A 25,585-nucleotide genomic window follows, 5' to 3' on the forward strand; every position below is an offset into this window, starting at 1 on the left:
CAGCGCCAGGCTGACGTCTGATGAACCCCTAATCCCAGAGGCCCCGTCAATGGAAATGATGTGAAATATAAGGTTTAATAACCAGAGCCTTCCAGCGTCCCTTCCAAGGGAGTGCTCAGCTCTCCTCCCCTTCCCTTGCTATTTTTGGCAGTGCTAAGAATAGCCTGCTTTAAATACCAGTCTCCCTCCTTAAATCTGCTGTCAGGACTGCCCCCACAGCACCTTTCTAGAACTCCTGGTGGGTAGTGGCCACTCAACAAGACCCAATTCACACACCTCCCGAAGGACCTTGCTGAGATTTCTGTTAGCACCAGGTTTATCTGTGTCCTGCTTCCCCCATGTGTGCCTCTGAGCCTAGCCTGCACCTGCCCTGAGAGATCTTGCTCACATGTAGGCCCCATTACCTCCTTCCCAAAGGCCTTCATGCCGCTCATCATCCACCAAATCCAGTCCAAAACCCTGAGCCTGGTGTTCATGGCCAGGCACGTTACACAGCACGGCAGCCTTCACATTCATGTTTCCTGAGAAGCTACTGTGTGCTGGGTACGGGTCTAGGTGCTGACAGGGCCCTGAACTCCTATTCCTGCTTTGTCACAGAGAAATACTTCACTTGGCTGCTGCCCAGCTCATAAGCCTCTGTTCTCCCTGCAAGGGCCCTTGGCAGGGGGCCAGGCACACCACTCACCAGGCTCCAGTCTCTGCTATGATGGCATCGGTGTGCCAGCTACTGCTAGGGGCCCTGTTGGCGCAGTGTCACACCCTCACACACACTCTTTTAAACCCTTGGTGCATGCAAAGGCCCTGGAGCATGAGAGCAAGGCCTGCCCTGCTCTTTCCCGTGGGGCCAGCAGGCACTCACTTGTTGAAGAGGTTGAGGCCGATGCGGTAGTGCCTCTTGCGGATGACATCGTTGCTGAAGGCGGGTGAGTCCCAGCTGTTGCGAGTCTCCTTGTGGTAGGTCTGCTTGCTGAGCGTCTGCTCCCGTAGGCTGTCGCGGGACGACGACTCGGAGCTGCAGTTGATGGTGTCGTTGGAATTGGACGTGCTGTTGATGCTGTCATTGTCGCCATCTGAGTAGTCAGACTCGGACTTGCTCTGCCTATTGGCTGAGCCGTTGATGGCCAGGTGGCTGTCCAGGGGCCGGGGGGGCCGGGGCCGCAGCTCGGGCTCCTCCCGGGGAAGGCCTTTGGGGGGCCCGCCCAGGGGGCCGTGCTTGGGGCTGCCCTGCGGCCCACCCAGGCTGCGTTCATAGGCGCCCTGCCTCTTGAGCGAGCCGCGGTCCGAGCGGTCACTGAGGTCCACGGAGCTGTCGCTGGGCGGCTCAATGGTGAGCAGCGGGAGGTGCTCCACCCGCAGCCGCTGGTCCTGCCGCTCGAGCGACGGTGTGCTCCGGCAGCTCGTGTCCGTGTCCCCCTTGTTGTCCTTGTGAGCCAGTGCCCAGTAGTCCTGCACAGCGCCCCCGGTCCGCAGCCGCAGCTCTGACTCGGTGCTGGGTGGCCGGTGCCCCGCCTGCGCGAGGGGCAGGGGCGGCGAAAGCTCCTCCTCGTCGATGTACAGGGTGACATCGCTGTACGAGGCTGTCATCTCGTCCAGCTTGTTGTGGTCCACACCGTGCAGGGCTGGCTTGGGCTCGGCATCCCGGGCCCGCCCCGCGTCGGGGGCTGGCGCCTCCTCGGTGTGCAGGCTGCGGCAGTTGAGGGCGTCATCGATGGACTCAGCCAGCGACTTCACCTGCCGCGAGAAGGCATCCTCCAGCTCCGTGATGGCGTCCGCGAAGTCGCTGGACGGGGCAGGGGACTTGAGGGTGGGTGGCTCGCCCAGGTCGCCGCACTCCGCTGGCACCAGGGCCCCCAGCTGAGAGCCGTCATCGGTCACAGACACCTGCTTCCCTTCGAAGTAGGAGCTGTGCACCTTCTCTGGCCCCTCGAAGGAGAACTGCATCCTCATGTTGGACAGCACGATGCGGCGCGACATGCGGTTCTCTGACATGGAGCTGCGCAGGCGCTCGAAGTTCTTGTTCATCTGGTACTGGCGGAAGGCCGTCTGGATGGTGCGGGCCGCATGGCGGGTCACGAGGCGGCCCCCATACTTGCGTTCTAGCATCTCCACCTGGTGGGAGGGACAGGACAGTGAGCGCAGCCAACGTGCTGGTGCAGCACCATGCCCACCTACACGCGTGCCCACTGCCCAGCCCCACAGTGGCCCTGTTTGGGAAGGCCTCAGCACATCCCAAAGCTGGCCATGACAACCTTGCAAGGTTGTGCAAAATAGGGGTTTCCCGGGTCAAATAAGATGGAGAAGCTCCATGTTGAGGTAAAAGTAAGAATGTTATCTGCAGGACTTCCCAGACCCCCCTCCCAAACTTCTCTGGCCACAGAAGCCTTTGGTTCTAGTGCATCTTGTGGCCTGTGGTTTAATGAAACATGGGAGATGCTGGAAGAGGTGGAGGCAGCCCCTCCAGAGAGGAGGTACCTGACACCCGAGCAGGTTAAGAAGCCTGCCAAAGATTTCAGGGAGATCCTGGGTGCTGAGCATTGCTGCAGGCTTCTGGACTCATTTCTTCTTCACAGCATTGACCATAGCCTCTTGTCAGCTGGGCGGGGTGTGGGGGTGTGGTATGTTGCTGAGTTTTGGGGAGGCCTGAGAGAATCACCTTACTGGGGGGAGCAGCTTCAAGGCCAGATGCCTGGGCTCTCATCCAGGGCCTACCCCTCATTAGCTATGCTACTCTGAGCAAGCCTTGGAGCCGTACACTTCCTGTTTCCTCATCAGACCTACCTTGTCGGACCATGGTGAGCCTCTGATGAGACAGATGCAAAAGCTTATTAGCACATGCTGAGCACAGGGCCAGCTGGGGCTAAAAGACCCTCAGCTGCATTCCTGGAAGGTGTTTAGTTTATGGGGTCCCCAGCTACCTGCACTGGACAGATAAGGAAATTGAGGCCCAGGAAGAGACCCCCAGCACACAGCTGGAGGCTTCCAGACTCCAGAGCAAGCACTCACTCTGGAACCACAGGTCCTGATGAGGCAGAGATGGGGCAGGGCTGCAGGCAGGTGGCATGGCCTGGGACTCCCCTGTGTGACACACAAGCCTCCTGAGACCCTGAGGCTCATGCCTGCCCTCAGTGATCTAGGACAACCCCATGGGGTGCTCCCCAAGCCTCGCTCCTGAGTGAAAACATGCCCATAAGGTAGGAATCAAAGAAAATTCAAGATAAGGAGCTGGCTTCTCCACTGATCTAGGGCTCTGGGGTATTGGGCAGAGGGGGCACCTAGTGTGGGGTCAAGAGAAGTCTAAGGTCCTCAGGAGTAAGGCACACTTGTGCCAGGGAGGCAGAGCACCACACCCTGCTTGTCTAGATCTTACCTACATAGTCTGAGCCAGGGAGCACCCAAGAGCTGGTAGCAGAGAGGGATAAGGTCCATGCCCTCAAGGAGCAAAGAGTTTGTCCAGAACAGACACATATACCTAAACTGAAATAAAACCAAAAAGACGCTGAGCAAATCCAAGCTCCAGCCCGAGTCAAGGGTGAGAGAGTCGCTCAGGGGCGCCACGGGGTGACGGGTACACAGCTTGGAGCCCCACACATCCCAGTACAGATTCTGGTCCCCTCGCTTCCCGGCTCTGGGAGGCCACTCGCTTCCCGGCTCTGGGAGGCCAGGTCCCCCCAGGCGCTGAACGTGTCAACTCTCTGGGGCCTGCAGGAGAGGGAGCAGCAGGCTGGCCAGAGTGGCTCCACTCATGGGAAGAGCAGCTAGTGTGTGTGAGGGGGTGGGGTGGATCAAAACCACTTTCTGGGCCCAGAGTCAGCCAGGGTGGGTCTGTTTTTTCTCTTGCCCTGAAGTTACTGAACACCATCCAAAGAGATGACCTCACTTCCACATCTGTAAGCAGACTTTGTTTTTTTGGGGTTTTGAGTGGAGCTCTGGAAGCCAACGGGGCTGATAAAGGGCCCAAGGCTGAGCTCTGGGAAGCCATCTCTTCTCTGCCCTTCTCTGCCAGTAGCCTGGTCCCCTCATGTCACCTTTGGCGGTGGGGTCGTGGCACCAGGGCCACTGGCTTAGGCCCAGGGCTCACTTCAGGCCTCTTTCTCTTCTACTGACTTTGGACCTAGAAAACCAAAAAGCAATCCTCTGTTTGCCTGAGTCTGGCTCCCCAGATCTGGGGGAGGGGTGAGGAGGGGAGAGGGGGGACTCTGGAAAGGCAGGAATGGGCTCTGTGTTGTCATCAAAGCCCTTCTCAGTCCCTCCTTTTTGGGCTTCCCTGGAGGACACAAGCTGCCCCAGGCCTGCCCTGAGGCATCCCCGCAGACTCACCATGGTCATTCTTCCTTCTGGGCCACAACTGACCCAAAACACCATCTGAAAGTTTACTCGGGTGCAGGGGAGGGAATCCAATCCAGGTGAGCATGTGCTCACCTGCTGCATGTCACCCCCCACCCAGTACTCACAAGACATCCGGTCTGCAGAGGGGCTCTAGGATCCCCACGTCTCAGAAGACAGAGGGTCTGGGAAATGAGGTGATGTGGGGCTGACCCTGAGCCCTCACTCTCTCTTAAAAGGAGACTTCTCAACAACGGGGGAGGGATAGGGAACAGAGAGGAACACCCTTGCACAGAGCACACTGCCACCTTCCGATGACTCAGGACTCCTGGGCCCATTGATAGGAAGCTGCCAGAAGGTGCAGAAGGGCTCCTCCCCTCACTCAACGGGACTTGGCATTACCACCTCGTGGAACTGGGCACCTCACTTTCATCTGGCAGTTCCCACGTACTCTGTCCTAGTCCTACTCTTGCACCTGGGGCTACTGCCTCCTGGAAGGCCCCTTCCCTAAATACTCAGTTCTAATGGCACCTCAAGGAGGCCTTCCCCAGCGTCCTTATCCAGTGCTGTCACTTCCTGCAGTCTCACCACTTCTTGCCCCTATTTTATCATCTCCGGAGTTTGTATCACACTCAGGAATTAAACGGTCTTTATTGCTAACTTGTTGGTAGGTCCACCTCCTGGGCCAAAGTGTCAGCTCAAGAGCTGTGGCCTCACCCTGTCCCCTGCTGACTCCCCAGAACCCAGCACTGTGTCTGGCACACAGTGGGCAATTGGTTAATATGCGCCAGCTGAAAACGAACAGCTGTGGCCACGGTAAGGCCACATGAAGCAGATGATTATCTCCACAGGCCTCTGCTAAGGCTTAAACTTCCTCACTTCTGTTTCAGTGGTTCTGCTGGAGATCTTTTACTATCAACTGCTTCTGATCCACTTTGGATCTGGGTGTTAGTCATCAATGGCACAGAGGGTAGTCTTCCCCTGCTATGGGCCTGGCAATGGGGTGGTGCCACAGGGGGCAGGGGGTGGGTATTTGCTCCCACAGCCTGACAAGGGGCCACCTGCGGAAGGATGGAGAGAATCAGGGCTGAGATGGGTAGCAGAGAGAGGAGGGGGGGGAAGGGGACCCTGTTGGGGTGAGGCAGGGGGGTGGGGAGATCCGCCCTGGGCAGTAAGCACTGCTCCTAGAAGTCAGGTGCCACTCCAGGCTCAGACCTCTGCTGCTCCACAAAAGACAAAAAGGAAGACTGTGGAGCAAACAGAGGGCAGCAAGGCAAGGGGTGGATGTGACCACCCAGGACTCATGAGGAGATGGCCCAAAGCTCAGCCAGGGCCCAGGAGCTGGGGGAAGCTGGACAGATAAACCTGGCCCTACATATGTGCACAGCTGCTGGCCATGGCCCACGGTTCTCCCGAAGCCTGAACCTTGCCACCAGTTTCACACTAGAATTATTAAAGTGCCTACTCTGTGCCTGCACTTGTGAGGTGAGAGCTCTCTACCCCCTGCCCAGTGATCACCCATTCCCTCCGCCTTCTGCCAACCATGCAGCTGGGACAGGCCTCTCCTCTCAACCCCAAGAGGCTATCTATAGTCCTCCCTGGAGCCCGACCAAGCGGGCAGGCTGTGCACCCTCCTTGCTCTGCACACAGGTGCCAACCCCATGGTGGGTCTGGGCCAAGGCCCCTGCAGGAGGAAGCGAGCTTTCAGTGAGGCTGTTTCCCACGAGAACACAGAACTGTAAACCAAAGGGGATATAATAAGCAACCTTGCCCCGCTGGCTGTGGATGGGCTTGGGTGTTCTTTTCGGAGCATGTGCTATTTATGTTGTAAACTGATCTCCTGCCCTTCTCTCTCCTGAGGACTACCTAAAGGCTCAGGCCTCTCCTGGGACCTCAGACACTTCATTTTTTGGTTACCTAGCCCTCATGCATGGCCACAAGGACTGATGGCAACCCCAGCAAAGGGCCGGGCACTGGTCTCCAGCCAGAGCGGCCGGGGAACCTATTCCTGTCCCCGTCCCCATGTGGTGGGCCCTGCCTACCTGCTTGTCCTGCAGGTCGGAGGAGAGCTCATAGCTCTCAGAGAGGGACCGCGAGCGCTTGATGGCCTCCTCCTCGGCCTGCTTGCGCAGGATGGAGGTTGAGTGCTGCAGTTTGGGTCTCCGCGTGCGCTGCTGCTGCCCTGGTGGCCCCGAGTACAGCCCATAGGCGCCCACCGATGTGTGGTCGTAGCGGTCGGGGCTCAGGCTGGAGGCCGGTGCCAGGGGGCCCTGGTGGTAGGCCGATGGACTGTCCAGCGACGTGCCAGTCTCGCTGCTGGGGGCCTCGCCCTCCACACTGCAGGGGACAGAGAGACGACAGAGGTCTCCTTTGAGTGTGAGCCCAGACCCCAGAGTCCGACAGGGAGCCAGGGACAAGAGGCAGCCCCACAGTGTCCCCACCACTGCCCCCTGGCATTCGACACACTTTGCTGGTTGATTTTGCCTACTGTCCGTCTCTTACGTGAGAAGGTTTGATACCAGACTTTGAGCCTCCAGAACAGTGAGAAGACAACTGTCTGTTACTGAGGCCACCCGGACTGTGGTCCTTGTTATGGCAGGCTTGGGAATGAACGGAGTTATACATACATTTTTTCTAAAACTTAAAGCCAGTCTGCAGAGAAAGAAGTAATTCCCCTTTTCCAGGTGGGGAAGCTAAGGCCTATAGAAGTACAGGGACCTGTGGTCCCACAGGTAGGGAGCAGGTGAGGCAAGATCAAAGCCCAACTTGGTGGGACTCCAGGCCGGAGGCTGGGGGTGGTGGGTGCACCCACACCCCTCTACCTTGCTGCCCCTTGTTCCCAAGATGCAGCTACGTCCCTCTCAACGTCCCAACAGCCAGACTGGGGGGACAGAGAGGGATTGGCTGGCTTACTCATCCCAACTCGGGAACTCAGAGAACAAACACTGGTTCCTGCTGCAGACTGCTTTTTAGTACAGGGCAGTGAGGCAAGGTAGTTTATCACGTGGCTTCTAGTAGCCTCTCTGGTCAAGCCTTACCATTTCCCTGCCCCTGCAGGATATCACTCAACTTCACAGACTCTGATTTCTGGGGCCAGGGCAGGGGTCTCTCTGGAAGCGCCCCAGCAGAGAGAAGGGAACACAGCATCCCTTCCCAGGCTGCGGTCCTTCCTCAATGGTCCTGTCTTCAGGCCAGTGGGAATACCCTGCATATGACAGCTGTGGGGCCAACTGGTCTACCCCCTGCTCAGCTTGGCTTCCACTGTCACGTCCTGAGGCCTGGCAGGGCTGCTCTGTTGAGTATAAAATGTGACTGTTCACTGACTCCTGGGGGAGACAGACTCACAGTGGGGGCAGAGGGAAGTAGCCTGCCCTTTAGTTCCAATTCTGCCCCGAGCCAGGGATAGGCTGCAAATCCCTGCACTTGCTTTCCAACTTGTAGTTCAAGAATAGTACAGGACTTCCGCACCACCAACTGGATCTGGCCTCCAAGGACATGCAGTGGGTGTCCTGTGACAAAGGCCATCCCATCCTGCTCTCCAGACGCTAAAGTATGACAAAGGTCTTTCCTTGGGGAAGAGCTCTGGGTGCTTTGCCTTGATTTGGTTGTGAATCAGGGTAGGCCACCCATTTAAAGGCCTGTCTCTCTGTCCATTATCCACATGGGATGGACTAGATGCTTTTAAGGTATCAGAGGAAGACCACCCTTCAAGACTCTTCTGACATCACGGTTACCCAGGAGCAGTTATCCTTTGGGCCCTGGGTCTATGTGATAGGGTGGTGGGAGGGGAACACCAGCAGAACTTAACATTTTCCCATTCTTTTGATAAACCTTTGAACAGCATTTCACAATAAACACTTGGTGGCTTACTCAGTAGTTGTACGGAAGAGAGAGGGAATCCCCCTGTCAGACCTGTAGGCGGTTGATCCCAAACTTAGGGAGGAGCGAGCCCCATCTATGGACAGGGGAACCCAAGGCCTTTGCCTTTGCTCTGGCTCCACATGCCTCCTTGCCTCACCTTTTCTGTGTGGTCTGTGAGCATCTCACAAGGAGGTATTTCCACACACACATCCCCCATACTGGAAATGCTTTAGTCAGGGGCAGAGTCTGTTTTTCTAAGCAAGAGGCTGACAGGAAACAAAATCTCATCCTTGAAGACAAGCAGCTGGGGCTCTGCTCAGAAGGTTTTTAAATAGTTTCATAAGCCCGGTTTACAGACACACAGGGAGCCCAAGGGGCAGTCTCCATGCCTGCACGGCACGGAACAGAAAGCCCTTCCATGCCTTGTGGTGGCTTTGTCAGGGAGTGGTGGGCAGGTCACCATGCTGCCCTGACATGCCCCAGGGTAAAGAAGCAGCATCCACCTCTCATGTCTGGAAGATTCAGCCCTTTACACCTAGGCCTCGCTCACTGGGCCTCAAAGCTACCATGATCAGGCAAAGGAACTTTCTTTCTGACAGCGGTGGAGATGGGGCAGGGGTCATTCTGTGAACTGGAGAGGCTGTCATCATTCTCTGGGAGCTGTGGTTTGGGACAGAAGGGACTGAGGAAAGAGAAGAAGGTGACAAACTACTGGACTCAAGGGCAGTATGTTGCTTGGTAGTGGAGAAGCGCCCAGCTGCCCCGAAGGTTGGGGTCACTCACAGGCAGTATGTCAGTGTGGGTTGTGACATGACAGGGATGTAGGTGGCTGATGGGAGGCAAGCACTTTCTAGGGCTGTGCCAGTCCAGGATTCTTGCTCTGGGCATTACCTGACTCCCAGCTGTCTTAAGCCAGCAGGTTCTAGAACATGCTAGGGAGTGAGGGCCAAGCCTTATCTTATAGCTAAGGGTAGGGGTCTGACAGTCACCTGCAGCCTTTGTACTCACCATAATTCCAACTCCCACCTCCTCTCCCCCATCAGCCCTACCTTCCACACACACCTAGGCTCTGCCCACTTCTCAGCAGATGGTCCAGGTCACCATCATTGCTTCCTGGATTATCACAACAGCCTCACAATAGCAGTGGTCCCCCTACTCTTCCCCACGGCTGCTGCGGTGACTCAGATAAAACATAAGATCAAGTGCCATCCCTGGTCCCTTCATGCTTAGAAGGAGCTGTCCTTGCAATGTCCTTGAATGCCTGACCTCAGCTGCTCCCATCTTGGCTCCTTACCCCCTTGGCTCATTCTGACTTCCTGACTCACTGGCTTCCTTTCTCTCTGCTCAAAGTAATCAGCCATGCTCCTGCCTCAGGGCCTTTGCACTGGCTGTTCTTTCTGTCTGGAACACTCTTCCCCAGATCTCTGCTATCACCAGATTTAAAATCACAGCTCCCTCCCCACCAGGATTCCTGTCTCTTTCTTTGCTTTTTTTTTTTTAAATCTTTGATGATGATCACCACTTCAAAACACATAACGTACATAGTGTGTTTTTTGCTTTGTTGTCTATCTCCCATATCAGTAGATAAGCTTTACCAGGGTGGAGGTAACTTCTCTTACTGATGTTCCCCAAGGGCCACCACCTGTGCCCAGCTAACAGTGCTAAGTAAATACTTGCCAAATAAGTAAAGGCATCCCCTCATTCCTGCTGTGTGCTGGGTCCTGGAACAGTTTTGTTTTGGTTTGTTTTGTTTTTTTACATCATCCTTGCCAGACCTCCTAGGTACCCCAAACCAAACTCATGATCTTTCTCCATCGTCACGCAGTGACCAAAGCCAAGATCCTGAGTGTCAGCACTTCAGTACCTCCCCTGCAGCCAACTCGCACCCCTGCCCCATGTAATCTGTCACCAAGTCCCATTGAATCTACGTGAACGGTATCCCCTTGATGTGTACAATGAGGAATCTACGTGAATGGTATCCCCTTGATGTGTACAATGAGGCTGCCCTTGTGCCCCACCAAATCACAACCAACCTCAGACCACCCTGATCAGAGAAGAAGTGGCCAGGCCATCCTACTGCCCCACAATGAACACTGCCCTGTAATACACGAGTGGACAAAAGAAAGCACAGCATGAATGTTTGTATGGTGCTTAGGAACCCACCTTGAGCCAGAGAATAATCAGAAACTACATACTATGAGACATGAAAAGAAAATATTTTCTTCATTTGAGCCAAACTGGTTAGCAGAAAGATCATTTTTTTCAAGTGAAAATGCCCAGTGTTGATAAGTATGGGGAGTGATAGTCTAAGTTGGTTCAACTTTTTCAGAGTACTAGCCAGAAACAGTTATCAAATCCACTTGATTTGGAAGGTGCTCCAGGAGAGCCCATAATGATGCTACACTTGCAGAAACAGCCAGAAACCCAAGGCCCCTCCGTCCCAGTTAGTACTCAACTCTGCACCTAGTTCCCTCCTGGCGGAGTGTGAACGGGACAGTCCTCTTCCCCCTCCTCACAGTAGATCACACACCCCATAGGCCTCTGCTTTATATGATGTCCAATGCCTGACCCAGCAGGGATTTGGGGGTCAGGGAACCAGCAGGCCCAGCCCAGGTCTTTCCCATCCCCCATGCTGCCTACCCGAGCTTCCCGCAACCAGCAGCCCACCTTAATGCTGTGTCTTCACCACAGTGATTTCCCAACCGGAGCTCAATGTCTCATCACCTGGGTCAGCTCCCTTGGGGAAGCTTCCTCCACAACCTGTGTCCATCAGCCAGGCCCGAAGACTCTGTGGTGGGTCCTACACTAGACAATGGCATTCGTGATCTCTCACAGCCGCCTGGGCCATATGCAAATCAGGGAGTGGGATAGACACCTGTTCCAAGTGCCTGACAGGCTCTGACAGTTTAGAGTCTCTGGAACATTCTACGACAGTTAGGTGGCTACTGCCCAGCACTCTCAGAAGATGCTCCTGGTCTAGTAATCCCTCTTCTGGATATTCACGCTAAGGAAACGAGCCAATCTGCAGAGAGGTAAATACGAGGAATTTCACTGCAGTATTGTTTCTAATTATAAACATTTGGAAATAATCTAAATGCCCGTCAACAGGGATTGACTTAAATTACTTATATAGCCATATAATGGAAACAATGTCAAGCTTGGGGGAAGATCGGTTTGATGACTGTTCTTTCAAAAAAGACAAGATTTTTTTGGCTGACCATAAGTTTAACATGAGCTGATGCTGTGATGCAGCTGGGAAGCCAGTCACTGACATGAATTAATACAAAGCCAGAAGTGAACACAGCCCTGCGGTCTGCTACAGGTGTCAGATCACAGAGGACCACGTCTGGGTGCTGCCCTGACAGTCTAGAGCCTCAGAGTGCAGATCACAAACCTGGGCCACTTGGATTGCCCCACTTTCGTCTGCCTATGGTAGACATTGCTAATTGATCACAGACTCCCTCCTGAAGATCTTCCAACACAGTGCTCCACGTGACTGACCCCAGCAGGCGCCTGACATGAACTCTACTTGCCAACCCCAAATTACAGTATGCCAGAAATAAACGTCCAGGTCTGGAAACCACCTCTCACCAAAAGCTTGGACTGGTTGGCTAGGAGAAAAGCAGCCAGAAGGGAGAGATGATGCCTATCATCAAGCCTCTGGCAGGCTGAAAAGAGGAGGATGGAGCAGATCTCCCTGGACAGAACTATGACCAAGGTCACCCAACGAGAGAAAGCGTGCTCTCACGTGGTGAGGGCTGCTAAGGAGGTGCTGAGGTCTCTGTCACTGGAGGTGTGCAAGCTGTAGCAAGTCAGACACCTGTCTGAAATACAGCAAAAGGACTCCTACACTGTCTAGAAGCCGCTATGGACCGTCTGGATCTGTACCTCCACCCTGGGCCTCCCCACTGCCCTTCACTTGTATTTCTCCACCTCTGGGGGACCACACTCTGGTCCCAGCTCAAATCCTGCTTCCTGCACATGGCCAGCCCCAGTGCCGTGCAGCCCCCATTCCCATGCTGTCACAGTGTAATTATCTAGAGGAAGAGTGTGGGGTCTCCCCAGCCCACCGGGAGTCCTGCTCCATGAGGGCTTGCTCCCTGAAAGCCCTGGCCTCCAGCACACACAAGGACCCGAGACTGGCTCCTTCCCGAGAGGAAGCACCCCATGCGCCCAACGGGGCTCCAAAGGTGGGCCTGGCCCAGCGTGGCTATCCAGGTGATAGCTGGAACTACACGTGGATGTGTCCCCTGCCCTCCCCTGCTGGCCCAGGGACACAGAGCCCTGAGTCTCTGGAAAGTGACTCCAGCCTTCTCCTCCTCCCCTTCTCTGGTTTTCCCAACATGCCTTTCCCTAGGGGAGGCTGGCGGGTGTGATTTTTATGTGGGGAAATGGCTGGATCACTGCAGAACGGCCCCCAGAGTGCCTGACTGCCCGAGGACAATGAGAAGCATTTAAGAAGGGAGAGAATACATTTTGAAAAGTTCCCCTCTTCCCCGGCAACACCCCTGTGCCTTTCTGCCAAGTTGAAGGGCTGGATGGGCTCCCTGCTGCAGCCTGGGTTCTGCTGCTCACCAGCTGTGTGACCAGGGGCAGGAACACTTCTGTGCCTCAGTTTCCCTTCCTGTAAAATGGAGGCAGAGTCCCTGACTTCATGCGACCACTATGAGAGTTCACACAACTCTTATAGTGGAAGGGCAGCAGCTCCCCAGATTTTAAGGACACAGATGAAGTCCTTAAAAGACTGCTTGGCTCATAAAAGGCACTTTCTAATTGCTGTCTCCGGTTATTCCTTGACTGACAGGGCCCAACCCACAAGTCCAGGCAGCTAGAGGTTGGGGGCAGACAGGCCCAGTGTGCAAGCCAGGGTCACCCGCCTGTCTGCTACAGGGCCTCTCTCTGTGAGGATGGCCGCCTCCGGCCATGGGCCATAGTCACTGGTGATGACGCCCTGGGGAGGGTAGGAGAGTCCCAGAAAGGGCCCTGGGCCCCATGGCCCAGATGCCACGTCCTGACTCTAGCTGGGGAGTGAGTTAGGGCCAGGGGGACCTCAGCCACTCGGGCCACGGATGTCTCTAATTATGGCCTATGAAGTCATGAATGACCTCAAGAAAAAAGAGGAAGAGACAAGGGGGCACGGGGGAAGCAGGGACCCTCTGTTAGGAGGCTGGCTGTTCACCCTAACATCAATGAGGCCGATGGTGGTACCAGCTAATGTCTATAGAGCTCAGCAGTCTTCTAAGTGTCATACATAACTCCCTGAGTCCTCTAAACCACCCTACAGGCTCCGAGAGGAGGTTACTTAACCCCAAGGTTCTAGGGCTAGAACTCAGGCATCGTGGCTTGAGCCTGCACATTTACTCACTGTGTTTATGCGACTTAGTCACACACACCAGGTAGGTTAGCAGCAGTAACCCTCCTTTGTAAATCTGTTGGGTACAGGTGCTGTGTTGAGTGCTTAAACGTGGCCTATAGCCCAACTACCATCTCTGGGAGCTAGGAGGGAGCTGTGCCCTCAGAGCTTGGGGCTCAGTGAAGTTATTGGTCCAAGGTCACCTGTGCAGGAAAGCAGGGCTGGGACTTGACCCCAAGTGGATGTCTCGGCTACCCAGCTGCCTAGAGGAAAAGCATGCAGTTGACACACTGGGGGTCCAGAGCCTTGATCCACACTGATTGCTGGCAGTCTGCATGGGCCAGAGCCAAATAGCCTCTGAAATATGGACACCCCTCATGCCTCCAGGCCCTGTGGCCTCCCCTACACTCCGCTTTCAGGGTTTCTGATTTCCAGAAAGGGAGTCTAGACAGAGCAGGGACAATTAATTCCCAGCTCTCATATGCACAGCTGTGGGGCTTCTACAGTTCTTTGCTGCAGGCCATATTAACTGATGTCTATCACCCGGGCCAGGGAAGGGGACAGTTTTGCTCTGTTCCAGGTCCTCAGGTAGGGATGCAGACAGACTAGGGCAGGGTCTGGGGAGGAGGTAAGGGTGGGAAGGAAAAGGAGTCAATGTCCTCTGAGCAAGAGGAGGGAAGGTTCAGCTGGAGAAACGCAGCCTCGGGGGCTGCCTCCGCAGGGCCTCATCCTAGGGCAATGGAGGCAGGCAGGTCTGTGGAACCAGAGGCAGGGTGAAGGCAGCCTGGGAGCTTTAGGGAAGTAGAGGTTTTTAGCAGTTCAGCTACTGGGGAAGGGGCTATTTTAGGGGGTAGTGCAGGTATTTCAGTGGGGTCTAGAAAACCAGCCTTCTGGGACTGCTGTGGCTCAGGGTGCGTCACCACTCAAGTATACTCAGCCACTGTGCCACATGGGAGCCCTTGCACAAACCACATCCACGTATTTAATCCCTGCAATGATCCCATTGAGGAGACTCAGGATTTGTGGCTTGCCCAAGATTGCAGAGCTTGGGGCAGAGCCCGACTCAGCTGTGTGACCTTCCCCTAGTCCTTCCCACCAGAGTCCCCGGGCCAGGAGGTAGCCCAAGGGCTGGCCTGGCTGCAAGGAGCAGAGTACAAAGACACAGAAGGGTGCACTGCAAGGGAAGAGTGGATGTATAAAGGGACACACAGCCGGTATGGCCCAGCAAGAAGGGGATAGAGAAGACCTCTAGAGGGAAATTAGGGATGCTGTTCCTAAATAAGCAGGCTATCCACACCCTCTTCCCTCGTCAGGAAAGGCAGCAGCTCCCCAGATGCCTAAAGCCTTACAGGCTGGACCACACCTGGTAAGTGGTTCTTGGGAAGACGGATGCCTGCCTAGTGACCGAGGAGGCTTATGAACTCCCAGGAACACTCCAAAGTTCTGTCCCTCCTGGGGTGAGTTGCTGGGCACCACCTAGACCGAGGCCTGGCAATGCGGGGTGTCTCCCCTGGGGGGCAGGTTTGGGACAAACGGGATCCAGAAGAAAGGGTCCTCAGGAGGAGCGGTGACTGGGAAGGGATGTGCTCCTAGCCTGCAGAGCCAGTGGAAGTTCTAGGAGAGGCCATGAGAATGAGTCCGGGGAGGCACGCATGCAGGCACAGATGTTGAGCCCCATGCTCAGAGCCTTCAGACACTGCCAAAGCCTGGGATGGAGGGGCTGGGGAAGGCTGGAGCCCTTGCAGGAACTGAAAAGATTCAGGGTGCGAGTCCACATGAGGCACACATGCTCAACATGACTTCTGGCAGGTTAACCAGGAGCACCATATCTAAATTGAGGGAGGTGATGGGCTTTCTGGACAACCCAAGAAGCACCCCAGAAGGGCTGGGTGGGAGTGGGGAGGGGAGTCAAGTGGGTTCTTGCTTTAACTAGTTACCAAATTTGCTTTAATGAGGATATACGGTAGTCACAAGAGCACCAAATAAACCCAACGTCCAACTGCCCAGCACTACCCCTTCGATGACTAGTAGACCTCTCAAAGGCAGGCTCAAAACGGAGCTCCTGTGCTCCCCCAACCTCAGCTGAGAGCAACTCTATCCTTCCAGCTGCTGGGGCCAAAACTCTGAGAGTAGCTCCTGGCAAGTCCCTACTTCCCATCTGTCAGCAAATCTAGCCACTCCACCTTCAAAACAGAGGCAGCATCTGACCAGTTGGCCTGCCCCCTGCCACAGCCTAGTTTGCATTGCCCTCACCTGTTCCCCGTGTCGCTGCCACAGTCTCTCTCTGGGGCTCTCCTGGCCTCCCCACTGCACCATTCCGCCCTTTTCCATGCAGCAGCTGGGATCCTATTAAAACACAACTCTGATCAAGTCTGTCCTCTGCTCCTCCCTCACTGGGATTTAGAGCCCAAATCCTCAGAGTGACCCAGAAGCCTATTCTTCCTGCTACCCCCTCCTCCATGCTCCCTTGGGCACCACACCCCAGCCCCACTGTTACTCTTTCCTCCTGGCACACTCCTACCTCAGGACATTTGCACATGCCTTTCCCTTCGCCTGTGTCTCTTTTCTCAAATGTCTACCTGGTTTCCTCCCTCACCTTTTACATCTTTGCCTCATTTAAAAGCCACACCCTGATCCTGGCCCTCCCTTATGCTTCCCTGCTTCATTTCTCTCTGTAGCGCTCCACGGCACCACCACACCCCTGTACATGGGTTGGTCACTGTCTGGATGTCAGGCCTGAGAACAGGGGCTTCCCCACTGGAATAGGGAACTAGGTTCTGTTAAAACATAAGACGCTGTTACTTCACTCAGTGAACATGTACTGAATGCAAACCAGGGGCCAGGCCCCTGCTGGGCACTGTGAGTGTGGCAGTGAACAAACAGACATAGCCCTGTCCTCGTGCGCACACTGCGGGATACAGGTGATTAATGATGGCTTGTGTTCAGGGCAGCAACGGAGGAAGGGTCTGGTGCTGCAGGATGGTGAGCAGAGCCCGTGTCCTGCTGCCAGGGGTGGGGAGGCTTCCTGGGAGGCCTGCGCCCTCAGCCAGGACCCAAGGAGGAGCGCCGTGTGGCAGTAAGGGGTGGAGCGGAGCGGGTGGTGGTGGGTGTCCACAGTGTACACAAGGGATGGAGCAGCTCAGCCTGGCATGTGTGGGGTGGGGGCGGGGGGAGGGAGCAGGCAGGACCAGCACTTGCAGGCAGAGTGAGTGGGGAGGACAGAAGGAGCATCCTGGTGGTGGTGCCTGGGGCAGGGTCTGCAGCTAGGTGAAGACGCCTGGGGGAGGGATGAGGGGAAGGGCAGGAGTCCTCAGGGTCCTGATGCCAAGTTGGGGAGGCCAGAACCACCGAGAAGCTGAAGCAGCAGAGAGGAGGGACACGACGACACAAGGCTGGCGCAAGATGGGGCCAGAAGTCAGGCTGTGGCAGGTTGAGGAAAGGGCCTGGCACGGAAGAAGCCTTCAAGGATGGTGGCCGAGAAGACAGCAGGATTGGGATGGGAGCTGAAGGGGGTTGGGGGCTGCAAGGAACACTGGTTTTAAAGCTGGGACAGACCTGGGCACATCCGAATGGTGACAGAAGAGGGGCACCATGGGAGGAGCTACTAGAAGGAAAGAGCACTGGGCACGGGCTGGGGTCATTGAGATTCAGGCTGGCAGGAGAGGATGTGGCCAGCTGGGGCCCCTCCTCTGGGGCCTCACTGTTCCCTGAGGGTCAGTGGGCGGCCAGGGGGTAGGGGCTTGCCTGACCCCTCCCACCAGTAAGCTGGGGCTTAGGCAGGGCCAATTTCAGGAACCCACAGCCCTTACTACTGAGCCCTGCTCTCCATCCCCAAGTCTCTTGGCTTCTGTGACCCTCAGACATCTCAAGTGGCCCCTGAGTCTAGAACAGCTGCTCCCAGAGAAACCCTGCCGTGGGTGCCCAGCTGCCTCTCTGCTGACTGCCCTCTGACATCCACGGGGAGGGCCCTGGCCAAACCCCCTCCTGCTAACTTGCCACCCCGAGGCCTGCCCTGCCGAGGCCTGCCTTGCTGAGGCCGCCAAATCTGGCCCAGAAGCCCCTCCCAGCCACAGCATTATCTCTAATTAGCCAGCACCGAGACCTCCAGAAGTGGCCTTTATATACGTACAAAAATATAGGACTCTGAACAATGAATTTCTCAAAGCAGGAGGCTATTTTTAGAGCTATGCTAACTGAACCAACATCCAGCATTCCCCCAGCTTGTCAGCGGCTCCTGGCGGGGTGGGCAGGCGGCACGAGGAAAGGCAGGCACGGTGGGGTCTTCTTAGGCTGCTCGAGCACAGCAGGAAGGAAGGGGGCCGTTTCACGAGGCCCTGCTCCCTGCCCTCTGGTCCCGAGCACCCTGCACAGCACTGCCGGGCACCTTCCATCCCAAAGCTGTGATGGTGTGAGTGACGGGGAGGATCTCCCGTCCCAGCTTCCCTGAGCCTCAATTTCTCCCCTGCCTGGGGTCAGGGGAAAGCCATTGCTTTGAGGCGGCATGGCAGAGTTGAGACGGTGTCCGGCAAGGAACCCTGCGGACGGCCGATGCCCTGCCTAATTAGAATTATCCGGGAAGGGCCTCGGCTGCATTCTTGGGGCTCGTTCTCATCAGCGCACAGTCAGAGGGAGAGAGAAAAGTCCGCTGTCCCGTGAAGCCAGCACATGCAGCCAAGCCCTTGGCCTGTCCTGTCAACATGTTTTCCAAGCCCCGGGGAGGTGATGGCTCCAGTCTCCCAGCCCAGACCTCACTCCTGAACATAAAGAACATCTGTCTGCCTGCCTGCCTGCTGGAGATGGGCTGTACTGTCCCACTGCTCTGCTAGTGAGTCACTCCCATCAAAATAGCCTCGAGGACCAGAATGGGCTTTGGAGATTACAGTTCAGGGTCCTGGAGACAGGGAGGGGTTGGAGGGCTGCCCCGTGAATCTGCGAGCAGATCACTCGGGAATGATCATGACTCTGGGGGCCTGGCTGTGCATAAACACGGTGCCCTGTGCAGGGCCAGGGGGGGCCCCTCGTGGTATGTGGGTGCCTGTGCAGGTGTCCCCTGGAGCTCAGAGCATGGCAAATGGGGGGTGGGTTGGGCAGGAGTCACCCTAGCAGGAGGGAAGGAAAAGAGGTGTTCTAGATCTACAGGTGCCACCAGCACTGCCTGTCATGTTGAACTCTTGGTTCTCTTCACAGCACATCTTGCTGACCGCCTTGATTTCCATTCGTTGTGATAAGTCCGTCTCTGACCGGGTGAAAGTAGGCTCTGGAAGGGTGGGGGTGTGGCTGCTTGTGCTGCTTCTGTGTCTTATCAGGCATCCCCAGTGCCTCAAACAGGGCTTGGTGCAAGCAGATACCAGTATTTGTTGGGTGAATAAATGAATGAACAAAGGAATGAATGAGTGATGCAGCCAGTGACTAAGGAGCCTACACACACCTGGGAAGCAGCATCTCTCAGTTGTTCATGCATTCAACAAATACAGGGAACTCTGTGCCAGACAGCCATGGCTGTCTTACCTTCTCCCCTGGATCAGGAGCCATAGGACCGAACCCCTGTGGATTTCCTCTCAGATCCCCTGGGAAGCGCCCCCCCTTATCCCACTGTCCCTGGCATTTCACCTGGGCCCCCTTCTACACTCCCCTCAAGGGCAGAGCTCACGCCTCTGTCATGTGCAAGCAGGAGCACCGAGGGCCCGAGCGGAGAGAGGCCTGGCTGGGTCACTGACACATGGCCCAGCCCAGCCGCGACAGGGATCTGTGTCCACACTAACTCCCTCGCCTGGCAGCTGGGCCTTGGAAATCTTAAGCGGCTGCAGAAGCCAGCAAGTTTCTTCACGACACAGATATGTTGCCTGTGCCCAGAATACTGCTCTCCAGGCCCTGAGTACAAAGGAACAGGGGGCCTCACGTAGTCTCACCCCTTGGGGACCCCGGCTCAGCTCCCCTGGGCCCACCTCCCACAACCCTGGGAGACATGTTGGGCCGGGCCAGCCCTGACAGGGCCTCAGACAGGAAGCAGGGGCAGAGTCTCACTCCAAAGGTTGGCAAATGTGCACTTTTACTTAGGCTGAATGCCAGCTGGCAGAGGGGAGCCATGAAGCTCTGCATGAGGGCAGGGGCCTGGGACTGATGTGAGCATCCTGCCATCGGGCCCGCCAGGGCCTCTGCTTGGTGAAGGGCTGCTCATAGTGGCATCACCATTAGTCCCAGGGATGTCCTCAAGCTGTCTGGGATCTTACCCTATCTCTGGGGATTGGAGCACCAAACCAGGGTAGGCCCAAACTAAGAGGAAAGCCAGTCCTGCAGTCAAACGCACAGACAGACCATGTAAAAGGCCTTTATTCTTGCCAGTGCTATCCGGGCCAGGGCCAAGGCAGGGGTGCGGCCCACCCATCTGGGACCTTGAGCCTTGTCCCTGACAACTGGATGGGAGGCCCAGTGCCCACACTGCCACTCTTCATATGGACACCGTAGACTTCATAGAGCTATCTGGAAGACAGAGGGCCTCTGTGCAAGGGGCTCACAAGGTCTCAGTGCAGAGCTCCAGATCAGCAGCCCCAGGCCCAAGGAGTATTTAAAAAAACAAACAAACCCCTTCCCCTGCCAAACTGCAACAACTCACCAAGAGTTAACATCTAGAGTTTTTTTTTTTTTTAATAATAAAAATCCAGACTTTTCAACTTCTCTTGGGGACAGGCACAGTTGAGGATCTGGCCATAATGGGCCGGATGACAGAGCTGGGAATAGCCACACCTGGATGGCACAGGCTCTTTCACTGCCCCAGTCCTCACCACTCCCTATTGCATGCGCACTCCCCCATATGTCGTCTTCCTGCACTTCCTGCCTGTCAAAGGCGTTTGCACTTGCTTGCGATACTCACCAAGGCCCCTTTGCAAAGAGCGGCAGTCTGATCCGCAGCTCTGAGCTCAGTCATTCCCAAGAAACCTGATTTAGAACACCAAGTCCCGAGGGGTAGGATCCAAGACTTCCCACAGCTTTGAATAACTAGTGGGAACACCAAGGCCTTCCGCTCTGCGGCGTCCTCTGTTTCACTTTTACAAGACCCAACAGCAGTAATGCCACTGCAATGGTCATGATCCAAAAGCACACAGCCATCGCAGCCACCAAGCTCCGATTTCCCAGATGTCCTCATTCCTCAGTTCTATATGGTCAAGATGGAATCTGAATCTGATACTTGGTGTTGATTCTCAAATTGGACTTGTAGGTGGTCTCCTGGGGTTGGAAGCCCAGCCCTGCCCACCCTCGGCAGCCCCCTCTGCCCGTCTCTGTACCTGGAGCAATGCCCCTGTGGCTTCCAGAAGCCCCCAAGGGAGCGAGGGAAGCTCTGGGTGGAGATCAGACCAGGTTGAGACCAGGTCAAGATCAGGTCCTCCCAAAAAACCAACCAACCAAACAAACAAACAAAAAGACCAGGTCCCCACTTCTGGGCTGAGTGACCTGGGGCAAGTGACCTCACCTCTCTCGGATTCTGGCTCTCATCTTTGCAGTAGGTGTCATTCCTGCCCCACTTGCACAACAGAAATGTGGGACTCAAGTGGGGGAGGGGACACACTTTGCCAACTGCAAACACCAGTGTAGACGCATGGGGCCGTCTCTACTGTGGACCACACACTGTGGATCAGAGAAGGGCTCAATGGAGAGACTTTGCTGAGATTGCTGAGGCCAAAAAGAGGGGCTCAGGATGGGTGTTCTGTAGCCCAACACCAGACTAGGCACTTCCTGCTTGGCAAACCAGAAATGTCTCTTGTGGATCTACTTTCAGGAGCCCCTTCCCCTTCATCCTACCCATTGTTTACCTGGCCTCAAGCAACAAAGTTTACAAAACAGCTTCCCCGGCCATGATCTCATCTGTGTATAGCATCACCCTCTTCCCTTTCTGTTTTTTTGTTTTTGTTTTTGTTTTGTTTTTGTTTTTTGCCATTACCTATAGCCCACTCTCTGCCAGACCCTCACCCCCAGCTAAGCCAGGGCAGTCCTTGGTGCTTTTGACTGCATAAAGACGACCAGAGCTTCCACCCTGGGGCTCACTTGGAAACATTTTTCAGAACACACACACACACACACACACACACACACACACAGAGCCAAAAATCTTCCTGGCTGAGCCAAATTAAATACAGAGGCCTCTAGTTATTTCCATACGCGCAAAATGGACTCAAATAAAGCAGTTCTCTGTGGCAGGCTCCAGCAGACAGGGCTGGGCCGGGCCCCAGGGACACCCCAGGAGTGCCGGGCGGGAGGCACAGGCTGGGGAGGCTGGCTCTGGGACAGAGTGTGGGCAGAGAGGAGGAAGATGCCCGTCGTGCCGGTCTCATTGCCTCCAGGCCACCCTGCTGGCCAGGGTCAGGCGTGCAGGCCTCTCAGGGCCTGAGATAACCCTTGGCCAGCTCTCCAAGTCCCACCCCAGACCCGCACTTCAAGGGGGGGCCCCCCTGCACTCACTCATCCTCAACTGCCAGAAAGCACTTTCTAAAATGCAAATTGTTTGAGTCTTTTATGGCATCAAATCTTTGTCGCGGTCCAAACCTCTGAGCATGGCGCCGACGCTCCCCACCCACAGGCTCCCTGCCCACCTCCCAGCCTGCTGTCCATCCTGTTGACCCCATCCACTCCCATGCTGCAACTGGATGGTGCTGTGACTCCTGGCTGGTGGCAGTCTGCGCTGCACTGGCTCTCTCGCACTGCTCCCTTCCTTGAAACACCTGGTACCCCGTGGCAGAGGGAGCAGAGCCCACAAGAGCCCACAGGACTTCTGCCCAACTGTGAGCTCACCCCAGCAGGGGGGCACATTCTAGTGTCTGTGTCCTCAGGAGTTAAAGACCATGTATGAAGTGAATGAATGAGTTACTGAATGCACTGATGATGGTGCAAAGAATACTGTAACGACAACAGATGCCCTGAACACTTCACCCAGAACGAACTCCCAGCATCCTATAACAACTTTTTAAAACAAATTGTTTTTTTGTAAAGCAGTTTTAGGTTCCCAGGAAAACCAAGGGGAAAGTAGAGATTTAGCATATTGTCTGTGCCCTGCTCCCTCCGCACCTATAACTTCTCCAAATCTCAACGCCACAGTGCATTTGTTAATCCACAGACTTATGCTGACACAGCATCACCCCAAGTCCAGAGTTTACATTAGGGTTCACTCTTGGTGTCCCAGATAACCAAAGCATGTGAGACAGATGCGGGATCCTCTCCCCATTCCACAGATGGAGAAGCTGACACACAGAGGGAGCTGGTAACTTCTGGAGGCCCACACAACACCCACACAAGGTAAGGAGGTCAGGTTGACTGAGGCACGGGGCCAAGCAATTCACCCCCCATCCACCTTCCACATGCTCTGCCCTCTGCAGGGAAAGCCCACCCACCCCGTCTGCCTGCCCCACTCCTTCTTCGCTCTCCAGACCTGGACCTGCAGCACTGCCGCCTTCACCTGATCGTCTACTCTTTGCACACTGTGCCGGAGCAGGCCTGCAGAAAGGGCCTGGGGGAAGGATGAAGGCCCAGAGTAGGGACCGCCAGCCCTATCAACCTCTGGCACCTGCAGCTTGGGCACACAGCCCTCCTCTGTAGACTGCCTGTCTGGCATGTGGCGGAGAGAGGCTGTGTAACCTTGGGTAAGCCACTTGGCCTCTCTGTGCTTCCGTTTCACAGCCCTAAAATGGGGGTATTGTCTACCTCGCAGTCAAATGATAACACAGACACGCATCTTCAGCCTGGGGCCTGCCACCCAGAAGTGCTTGAGGGAGCTGTTGTTACTATCACAATACAGGACTGCTGCCCCCCCACAGTGCGTGGGGGCCCTGGGGATTAAAGGAGGGGCTAGATGGCTGTGAGCATGCAACAGTGGGAAGGGAAGAAGCCTTAAAGGGTACCCTTTGTTCAGACAGCAGGCACTGACCCATCTGACCCAAACCCCAGTATCCGTACCTGAGGAAGGCGAGGGATGAGCAGACTGTGCGTGGTCACTGCTCAGAGCAGGACTGGGGTGGGACTCAGGCCCACTGCCTGTTTTTCTTTTTTTTTTCTTTTTTTTATATATATATCTTTTTTGAAATTATTTGTGATAGTCACACAGAGAGAGAGGGGGAGAGAGAGGCAGAGACACAGGCAGAGGGAGAAGCAGGCTCCATGTACCGGGAGCCCGACGTGGGATTCGATCCCGGGCCTTCAGGATCACGCCCTGGGCCAAAGGCAGGCACCAAACCGCTGTGCCACCCAGGGATCCCCCACCGCCTGTTTTTCACCTAAATTTGGTTTAGGGCCCTCTGTGTGCCAAGCACTGTGTAAGACACGAGGCATAGTAATATATTCCTAAGAATATATTAGGGTATTAGAGTGACTAATATAGCTATTGTAACTAAAATTTACTGAGCACCTGTTATGTGCCAGGCCCTAAAAGCAGCACCACTAGAAGCTGTAGGATGGAAGAGATCGCATGGAGGGAAGGAAAGAGTGCCTTGGCAGAGTCCTAGGGAACCCCAGTGCTGACCCAGCGATGGGAGGAATGTTGGGGGGCCTGGTCTCTTAAGCCAAGAGAAGAACACTCAGAGTACATCCAGAGGTCAAGCGAGGTGAGGAGCCAACCTGCCTTGGGGCAAAGGCAGGTGCCACTGCCTGACTATACCACCAGGCAAGGGGCAATGAGAGCAGAGGAGGGCCTGTGGGGACACTCAGCAGAGAACACCAGTCCTGCCAGGGAGTCAAGGCATGAAGAAGGCAAGCACCTTGAGCACTCCTGACCTGATGTGAGCCCTTTCCCCAGAAAAGCCCTGTCTGATGGGGATGCACAGGCCTGGTCTTCCCTGGCCACCTGTAGACACTTCCCTGGGTGGAGTGGGCATTGTTTGGTCTTCATGGCTGGGAAACTGGACCAGCTCCAGCTTCCTCAGTTGGGCCAACACAGCCAAGAGCTGTTTAAGGAACTCTACGGCTCTGTCCCAGGAACCCACCCCGGCAACTGGACATCTCTATCTCCACATGACGGGTCCCTAACTAAAAACATCAAAATATCTGGTATGTGCTTTGAAGTAATCTTGGGGCAATGAAATACAATTGCCCATGGAGGGGTAGGGGGGTGAGTGTCATCATACCATTCTCTCTACTTCTGTCTATGTTTAAAAGATTCCATAACGAAAAGTTCAAAATAGTGCTAAGAATCTGTTATCCACATCAAGGCCTTCCCGGGTCATTTGGCCTTTTTTTTTTTTTAAACTAGGTAGGAAAACAAAACCCAAATCTCAGTCCCTGCTCATTTAAATTATGGCTCTTAGGAAAGTCAGTGGCCCCAAAGGAACAGAGAATTGGAGTTTGCAATGGCTGCACCTCCCCCTCCTCTTCCTCCTCTGGTAAGAGCAGAGGAAAGAGCCGCTTCCCCAAACGCTTCCTCTCCAACCCCCCTGCCACACGGGACTAAGTGCACTTCGCGGCCCGTCCAGGGCCTACACAGGGAAGTCACAGCAGGAATGACAACTGTAGTCACTACCACTTAATAAGAACCATAGGGATAATTGGCATTATGACATTTACTTACAGGCCCGGCCCTGTTCTAGCCCTTTCTTTCTCGTCATCTCTGTGGAGAAGCATCCCAGATGACCTCCGGGGGCTGGCAAATACGCCTGCCAGGGCTCAAGGTCCACTGGCAGGGCTTCCAAGGGTCCTCCATCCATTCTGCCGAACGACAGTGCACCTCTGGGGCCCGGTGGGGTCCTGCAGCTTTTCTCACACTCCTCCACTTTTCTGCCTCTACGTCACCCTCCGTTCTAAGGCCCAAGCCTACCCCTCAGCAGTGTCAGGGAGCAGGAAAGGTAGATTAACTAGAACACCCAATCAACTTTCTGCAAAGCTCGGACGTTATTTTCATTTTTACCTCAGTCTCCTTGTCTGTAAAGTGGGAATAATACCAGCCACGTCCTAAGTTTCTGGGGGAGGTTCAAATAAGGTAAGTGTGTGTAAAATTCAGAGGCCACCCACATGTCTGATATCGTCATCTTTGTTCTGTAGCCTGCTCCAGCTCCAGCTCCAGCATCAAACCTG

The 25,585-nt window shown here is 55.2% G+C and overlaps 1 protein-coding gene across 1 annotated transcript in view; it reads right to left on the reverse strand.

Moving 5' to 3' along the window:
• Positions 1-25,585, reverse strand: part of IQSEC1 (IQ motif and Sec7 domain ArfGEF 1) — a 377,843-nt gene that overhangs the window by 37,418 nt on the left and 314,840 nt on the right. Inside the window, 2 exon segments of the mRNA XM_038565515.1 lie at positions 860-2,109; positions 6,366-6,660. Of these exon segments, the coding sequence (XP_038421443.1) occupies positions 860-2,109; positions 6,366-6,660 (1,545 nt within the window).

The sequence above is a fragment of the Canis lupus genome, chromosome 20, assembly GCF_011100685.1.
Source record: "Canis lupus familiaris isolate Mischka breed German Shepherd chromosome 20, alternate assembly UU_Cfam_GSD_1.0, whole genome shotgun sequence".
NCBI lineage: Eukaryota > Metazoa > Chordata > Mammalia > Carnivora > Canidae > Canis > Canis lupus.